Source organism: Phaenicophaeus curvirostris, chromosome 17, assembly GCF_032191515.1.
Source record: "Phaenicophaeus curvirostris isolate KB17595 chromosome 17, BPBGC_Pcur_1.0, whole genome shotgun sequence".
Classification (NCBI taxonomy): Eukaryota; Metazoa; Chordata; class Aves; order Cuculiformes; family Cuculidae; genus Phaenicophaeus; species Phaenicophaeus curvirostris.
The window spans coordinates 8,398,958-8,407,600 of record NC_091408.1 but is presented as its reverse complement, the minus strand read 5'-3'; the positions used below and the strand labels follow the sequence as shown (position 1 = coordinate 8,407,600).

Sequence of the window (8,643 nt, the reverse complement as noted above, 5' to 3'; positions counted from 1 at the left end):
GGCCTTGGGGAGTCAGGGACACTCATCTCAAATTCAGCAGGGTTTTTTCCTTGCCAGTTGTTGCTTAGGGAAAGGGTTTAGCAAAATCTTTTAATTAATAATTAGTGAGGTTTCCTGCCCCTGGAGGGGCAGATGTGCTGGAGATGTGCCTCTGGTCTGTTCGCACAGACTCAAAGTCCTGGCTCATGGCTCTGCCCCAAACTGAGCCAGTGAGAAGCTTGGTCTGGCGTCCTGTAAACCGAAGGACAGGCTTTACCCACAGGATGTCATAGAATCATAGACTCATTAGGCCTGGAAAAGACCTGTAAGATCATCCAGTCCAAAACTACTCTGCCTACTAAACCATGTCCCAAAGTGCTATGGCTACATGGGATTTTTTTTTTAATCCCTCCAGGGATGATGACTCCACCACTTCCCTGGACAGCCTGTTCACCACTCTTTTGGTAAAGAAATTTTTCCTAATATCCAAGCTAAACCTCCTCTGGCACAACTTATGGCCATTTCCTCTCATTCTATCACTTGTTACTTGGGAGAGGAGACCAGCGCCTGCCTTACTATGACCTCCTTTCAGGTGGTTGTAGAGAGCAATAAGGTGTTCCCTCGGCCTCCTCTTCTCCAGGTTAAACGATCCTGGTTCCCTCAGCTGCTCCTCCTAAGACTTGTTCTCCAGATCCCTCATCAGCTTTGTTGCCCCCCTCTGGACACGCTCTGGGGCCTCAATGTCTTTCCTTGTTGAATAGAGGGGAGAGATGTTGAGATGGATTTGAAGGCACACAAAAGAGTCGTCCTGCTAACCCTCCCCACCACCTGCCCCCTGCATTTAGCATTTAGCAGGGTAAAAGCTGGCAGCGGGATTGGGATGGGGGCTCCTGTCGTACCCTGTCGTTCACTCCAGCCTAAACCACTGCTTAAGGGTGTGATTTAACAACTACCAGTAACAGTAAATACAGAGGCTTCAGCTTTCACGGTTGAAAAAAGAGTGAGCACCTTTCCTGGTAGCAGGTCTCTATCCTTGGGGCATTTGGTGAGGCCGCTCCTCGAATCCTGTGTTCAGTTCTGGGCCCCTCACCACAAGAAGGATGTTGAGGCTCTGGAACGAGTCCAGAGAAGAGCAACGAAGCTGGTGAAGGGGCTGGAGAACAAGAGGAGTGCCTGAGAGAGCTGGGGGTGTTTAGCCTGGAGAAGAGGAGGCTGAGGGGAGACCTCATTGCTCTCTCCAACTACCTGAGAGGAGGTTGTGGAGAGGAGGGAGCTGGGCTCTTCTCCCAAGTGACAGGGGACAGGATGAGAGGGAATGGCCTCAAGCTCCACCAGGGGAGGTTCAGGCTGGACATCAGGAAAAAAATTTTCATGGAAAGGGTCATTGGGCACTGGCAGAGGCTGCCCAGGGAGGTGGTTGAGTCACCTTCCCTGGAGGTGTTTAAGGATATGGGTGGATGAGGTGCTGAGGGGCATGATTTAGTGATTGATGGGAATGGTTGGACTCGATGATCCAGTGGGTCTTTTCCAACCTGGTGATTCTATGATTCTATCATTCTATGATAATGGCTGGGTTAAAAAAAATATATATATAAAAAAGCCAGGGTAGGCAGTTCCATCAGAGCTTTTTGGGATGGATGGAGGTTGTGGGAGGTATAGGATGGATGGAGGCATTGAGGTGGACAGGACAGATGGATGCAGCAGGGACACACACTTGAAAGTGCTTTCTCCTTGTTGGCTTCTGGGGACTTTGCCCCAGGCAAGGCAAAGGCTGGGAGCTGCTGTCCCATGGGAAAGGCGTTGGCTGGCCCCCGGCTTTCCTGGGACAGCCAATTGCTGGCAGGATGCAGGGAGGAACTGTGTGTTGGGGGTGGGGTGGGGGTGGGGTGTGTCTCAGGGCATAGGTTATCCTTGAAGTGCCCTGAGAGATGCCCACAAGAGGTTCCTGCTGGGACACGTGGCAACCTAGAGCCTGGTGAGGCCAGACACGCCACTGGCACCAGCACAGTCCAGGGAGGGGGAAGTGCTGAGGCCGTTCCTTCCATCACCAAGAGTCTTTGGGCTGGGGGAAGGAGGCATCTCCCCGAGAAGCACACACTGCGTGGCCAAGAGCTCCCAGCTCACATCTCCAGGGTGGGTCCTGGCAGATCTGCTGGGGTACCTGCAGCTGAGGACTGGTGCTCTCGGTGCAGCTGTGAGTCGCTGGACATGCGGACCTACAGGGAACTTTCCATAGAGCCGTGCTGGGGACAGGACACATGGCACGCAGGGGGTCAGGCTGCTGTGGCACAGGGTGCAAGGGACAGAGTGGTGTATGTGTTACACTGGCACCACCCCACCCTCCATCCTGGGGAACATAGGAGTGACCAAGGAAAAGGGGACAGAGATGGGGCTGGACTGCAAAGGAACACGGCTGGCCATGGCTCCACCACAAGCCACATGTTCCTGCCATGGACCTGGTGCCCCGAGGCCAGCAGTGGGCGAGGGACAGGGCCAGCACAACCAGGGCCAGCACAGCCAGGGCCACGTGCTTCTGCTGGCACGGGAGCTTAGACCAGGCTGATGCCCCAAGCTGCTCATCCTCTGGTGTTAGCAGTGCTGTGGGTGTTCAGCGGGGTCCCCAAGGGTGGGCAAGAGCTGCAGAGAGCCCTGGGCACCCCCAGCAATACGTGTGTGTGTGTGTATGTATCTGTGTATGTGTGTGTGTGCACATGCTCGTTCCCACCCCACCCTCCTCTGGACCCGGGCAATGTTGGCAGCTGGGAGGGGAGTGGGTACGTTGGAAAGACACAGAGACAGGGATGCTGAGCCAACGCTAGTTCAGTGTCAGTGTTTATTCATGTGACGCTCAGGGCAGAGGGACAGGAGCAGGGGACAGGGCGATGTGGGGAGAGACATCTGCGGCAAGGGGGGAGACACTGCTCCCAGCAGCGGGGGAAGAGGAAGGGATGAAGGACCACTAGGGGTGGTGAGGTCCCAAGGGAGTTAGCACTGGGATCTCTTCAGGCTCTTGATCACATTTCCAGCCTCGTGCTTCACCTCGCACGAGTAGTCTTCATGTTTATTCCAGTCGGAGGCACTCAACGTCATGTAGCTGCTGGCCAGGAACTGGTTGTTACTCTGCCGCTGGGCCTGGCTGGTCACCACGCCATTGTTCATGGCCACGCCATCAACCTTCCAGGTCACCCCCACTGAGCTAGGGTAGAAGTTTTCCACCAGGCACACCAAGGTGGCGCTGCCCTGCTTCTCTATCTCCTCAGAAGATGGTGGGAAGAGCAGGACGGTGGGAGATCGCACGGGCTGACCTGCGAGGAGGAGAGAGCAGTGCGGGGTGATGGGGGGGTGCTGTGCCCACAGCCCCTGCCCTGCCTAGCGCTGCTCACAAACCCCACGCTTCCTGCACTAAGACTTTGTAATTTATAACTCCAGAGTGTGTAGAGTGTAGATTTGGGATACATCTCTCTCTACTTATTTTTATACATATATAATGTGCACACATATAAATGTGTGTGTGTAAAACATACAGAAATATATACATCCCACATATACTTGTATATATGCTATATATATATACACATTAAGTATATATATGTGCATATACACATGATATGACAGGTATCTCTCTATATGCCTAATACACATCCTATATGTGTATAATATATATGATATATAAATATATATATATCATATATATGTATTATATATTACATATATAAAATATATATGTATATATACACATATATAAATACACATAGATATGTATACTACATCTATGTGTATTATATATTGTTATATAAATAAAGTATAATTCTGTATCCTTGATATAATTTACATATTTATGTCTTTATAAGTTTTTCACATATAAAAATACATATGTTATATACATTAGATATTTTCATATATATTATACAGATAACTTAAATTGTCTGGTTAGTTGCCATAAGCTGATTACTTTCCTTTTGCAAGGCAATTTTTAAAAAAAATTAAAATCTCAAAGACCAACAATCTTGTTTTCTGCCCAGTTCTGCTTTCAGACACTTTCTGACTTGTCTCTAAAAGTAGAACTAAGAATCACCCGAAGAAACACAAAGAAAAAATGTTTGGTCTTTCCAAGGTGGTTCTGCTGCCTCCTCAAACGTTCACGGTCTCTGTATGCCTATCTCTCTCTCTATCTCTATTTGAAAAACAGGAGAACTCTGACATTAAAAACTTTCTACTGAGGATATTGGCAAATTACATTTTTCTCAATCTCACACCCCATGTAATTTGATTAGGATTGGGATTTTTGGCTAAATTTTAGTAGAAGTTACTGACAAGGACAGACAAATGATGTTCCTGGCAGCATTTTCAACACAATTTTGACACGGCTTACCTGGACGATGGACTCTTTAAGATCCCCCTGAAAATGTTTGGTTAAGATCACAGGAACATGCCATTTTAACACCAAGTTGGATGTGACAGGCTGCCAATTCGCAGTGTCCGCACCCTACAGGACCCCACAGAGAAGCCCCTACTCCTCATTGTGGGTCATAGACATAGTCCTCAGGACTAAGAGTTGAAGACTTAGACCTTAGACCAAAGACCAATTTGTTTAAGAAAGACAAAAATTGACTTTCTTAGAGACTTAAACCTGAGTTTCTGAAACAGGCTCCCTGGGACAACAGAAACATGCCCTGGCCAAATTTTAAGATCTTTCCATTGAGAAAATTCCCCCCTTCCAATTCTCCATGACGTGCACCCGAACGATCCAAGTCCACACGGACAAGACATAGCCTGAAACGCCACGCCTAGTGCCCATTCCCGAACTGGCCAAAGACCCCAGCCCAGCACCAAGTCCAACAAAAAAAACCCCAAATTATCAAAAATCGACAAGATGTCAAAATTTCACGATGGGGAAGGAATGACCGAGAGGTCGGCGACTCACCTAGGACGTTCACCATGGTCCCGGCCCCAAATATACCACACAGTGGTACAGGGCTCTGCAAAAACCTACTGCTCCATGGTAGGAGCATTCCTGGGCTCCAGGGATGTGGCAGGATGAAGGTGATGAGATGAAGGTGCCCCAATGCACACAGCAGGATGAAGGCAATGGGATGAAGGTGTCCCTCAATGGATACAGCAGGATGAAGGCTATGGGATGGAGGTGTTCCAATGGAGACAGCAGGATGAAGGCGCCCCAATGGACACAGCAGGATGAAGGCAATGGGATGGAGGTGTTCCAATGGAGACAGCAGGATGAAGGCGCCCCAATGGACACAGCAGGATGAAGGCAATGGGATGAAGGCGTCCATCAATGGATATGACAGGATGAAGTCACTGGGATGGATGCGCCCTGATGGACACAGCAGGCTGGATGCGTGGCTCTGGACGTGCCCTGGTGGATGTGGTGAGGCAGAAGCAGCAGAACAGCCATATGGGAACAACTGTGTGTCCTTGCTGGAAGCACCACAGGAAAATGAGTGGCCTTGGTCCCACCGTCCTGCACGGACTGCATCAGGCAGGCACTCCAGAGCTGTGACTGCGTTGTTGGCTGCTCCAGGGAGCACAGTAGCTGCCCCAAGCACCCTGGCAGCAGTATCTCCTACCCACCCAGGAACTCAGCTTCCTGCAGAGCCACCCCTTCCCATTTTGCATCCCCCTGGGCTGCTGCTCCTGGTAGTGCTTTACTAGCTTCTGCTATCATATCCTCTTGGAGCTGCAGCCCACAGGTAAGGGCTCCTCAGAGCTTCTGCCAAGGGCCAGCAGACTCGAGAAAAAGCATCAGAGGCTGTTGGTAGAAATGATGAGGTGAGATAAAAGCATGCAAGGGATGCAGATGCCTAGACACAGCTGCAATAGCCAAAGCAGAAGTGGACCAGGATGAGTTTCAGCTGAGGCTGATCAACCTCACATTCCCCAGGGAAGGCTTGGCTGCTGCTTTGCAAAGTGTTTTCCCAGTGTGGTGACAATCTCACAGGGCACAGGAGGTGCTCAGCTCAGAGCAAACAAGTTCTTGGAGTGCTGACTTTCCACAACACCAACTTAACTGGAACTCCGAAATAGGCAAATGCTGTGGTTTGTGCAAGTGGTTATAGAAACAGGCAATGAACTTCCTGAGCCACTAGAAAATGATGCTTCGAAGATTTTGTGGTTTGAAGCACTTTCAGTTTGAGAGGTTTGGTTTGCCTCTAGGTAGGCTTATGCATTGGTACAAAGGCTGAAACTATTAAAAAAAAGATCAGTGAAATTTTCTTTGCAAAGCACTTAACTGAAGCTGATGCCACCTATTGTGGACATCCAGTTTCAGACCATTCCTCAGATTTCAATGCGGTTTTTGGTTCCATTTTAAGGAAGGACAGTTAAGGGGGACAATGCTCAGCTCAGAAGTCCAGCTCTTCCTTTTGGAGGGAGGCATGGAGGAGGACTGATGCAGTGTTTGGGTGTACAAGGGGTGTGCTCAGTGGGAGCAGGGGCAGGTGAAGGAGTGCTGGTCCCAGGTGGGCACTGGAAAGAATGTGCACAACTGCTGTGTCCCAGCTGCTGGTGTTCCAGAAGGGTCAGTATTGAGACCAGTGTTGTTTAATAGAGTGCACCCTCAGCAAGTTTGCTGATGACACCAAGCTGTGCGGTGTGGTTGACACACTGGAGGGAAGGAATGCCATCCAAAGAGACCTGGACAGGTGGGAGAGGTGGGTCTGCGCAAACATCAAGAAGTTCAACAACGCGAAGTGCAAGATCTTGCACCTGGGTCAGAGCAATCTAAAGCACAATTTCAGGTTGGGCAGAGAATGGATTGAGAGCAACTCCAAAAAGAAGGACTTAGGGGTGCTGGTGGATGAGAATCAAAACATGACTCAGCCATGTGTGCTTGCAGCCCAGAAAGCCAACCGTATCCAGGGTTGCATCAGAATAAGTATGACCAAGGTTGGGGGAGATGATTCTGCCCCTCTACTCTGCTCTCATGAGACCTCACCTGGAGTCCTGCATTCAGTTCTGCAGTCCTCAGCGCAAGAAGGACACAGATCTGTTGGAGCAAGTCCAGAGGAGGCCATTAAGAGGATCCCATATGAGGACAGGCTGAAAGAACTGGGGTAGTTCAGCCTGGAGAAGAGAAGGCTCCAGGGAGACCTTATAGCCTTCCAGTACTGAAAAGGACTACAGGAAAGCTGTGGAAGGGCTCTTTACCAGGGGGTGAAGTGAAATGATGAGAGGTTATAGTTTTAAGCGGAAAAGAGAGATCTAGATTAGATGTTAGGAAGAAATATTTTACTGTGAGGGTGGAGATGCCCTGGCCCAGGTTGCCCAGAGAAGTGGTGGCTGCCCTATCCCTGGAGGTGTTCAAGGCCAGGTTGGATGGGCCTTTGAGCAATCTGGTCCAGTGGAAGTATTCCTTCCCATGGTAGGGGTTTGGATCTGAATGAGCTTTACGGTCCAATCCAAACCATTCTGTGATTCTACAGGGGCAGGGAGGCATCTGGCAGGGCCCTGAGTGCCAGCTAGGAAGCTCAGGGGACCTCAGACCTGCAGTGTGTGGCAGGGACAGGACTGCTGGAGGTCATCCCATTCCTAAACGATGGGACGGACACAGATCTGGGGCTCTAAGGGCCAACCGACCTGGGACACTGTGCTCAGCCACCTGCAGCACTAGGCAGGGCCACGGTGAGGAAAACAGAGATGCCTAATGGGGCCCTTGTGATGGTGGGAGGTTTTTATCTCACTTCCCCATTGCTTTGTGTCACCGTGGCAGGAATACCGTTGCTGCTGTCATAGCTGCCACAGTAATAGAAAGCCTCGTCGGCGGCTTGGACCCCAGTGATGGTTAACATGCCCGTGGAGCCAGACTTGGATCCGGAGAATCGCAAAGGGATGCCCGAGGGTCTCCTGTCATTGTAGTAGATCACAGTGACAGGGGCCGTGCCAGGAACCTTCTGCTGGAACCAGCCATAGCTGTAGCTGCCACCACCGGAGCAGGTGATCTGGACGGTTTCTCCCAGCTTCGCTGACACCGAGGACGGCTGAGTCAGCGCTGCCTGGACCAGGGAACCTGGAGAGGGAGAGGAGAGAAATGAGAAGAAGGGGTCAGTCAGTGTCCCACGAGCACAGGCCTCCACGGGCAGCGAGATCTGGATGAGACCCCTGTGCCCAAAGGCCCAGGCTGTGCGCAGCGAGTCTAGTCACGGCACCTGAGCTGTGGGCGAGCACCGCGAGGAGGAGAGGGGCCCAGGCCATGGTGCACTCCCACCAGCTCTGCGTCCCCACGCCGATGGGGTTGTGCTGTGGGTCCGAACTGCCTTTTAAGCCCCTGTCCACCAAAGGCACGGCCTCCCCATGCAAATCTGACCTCCGCATTCATGGTCGAATTCTGCCCGCGCTTCTCTCCCCACCTCTCTTCCTGCTCCCCGCCCTGCCCCACCACCCCAGACGCAGCAGTGCTTGTCCCTGGGCACGGGGCAGAGACACAGAGACACGTCCCAGCTCAATGCCCAAGATCCACCAGAACACACACCCATTGCCCAGCTCACCCCGAGCAGCTGCAGGGCCAAAGCGTGCAGGAGAGCTGGCCCTGGGGCTGGGGGAGCAGGGGGTGCTCACAGCTCCTAGTGGGAAGGCTGGGATGACACCAACTCCCATTAACTCCCAACCCACTTTCAGCATCTTCCCCTCCTACGAGCATCCCAGGCCTCA

The 8,643-nt window shown here is 51.4% G+C and overlaps 1 protein-coding gene across 1 annotated transcript; it reads right to left on the bottom strand.

The window, feature by feature from the left end:
- Positions 1–2,795: 2,795 nt before the first annotated feature.
- Positions 2,796–8,322, bottom strand: LOC138727969 (immunoglobulin lambda-1 light chain-like). The gene is made up of 4 exons (XM_069870876.1): positions 8,142–8,322; positions 7,715–8,002; positions 4,904–4,945; positions 2,796–3,284 (listed from the first exon to the last, which is right to left on the bottom strand). Exons 1-4 carry the CDS (start codon positions 8,305–8,307, stop codon positions 2,965–2,967), a joined length of 816 nt encoding a protein of 271 aa, XP_069726977.1. The 5' UTR covers positions 8,308–8,322; the 3' UTR covers positions 2,796–2,964.
- Between the last annotated feature and the right edge of the window lie 321 nt (positions 8,323–8,643).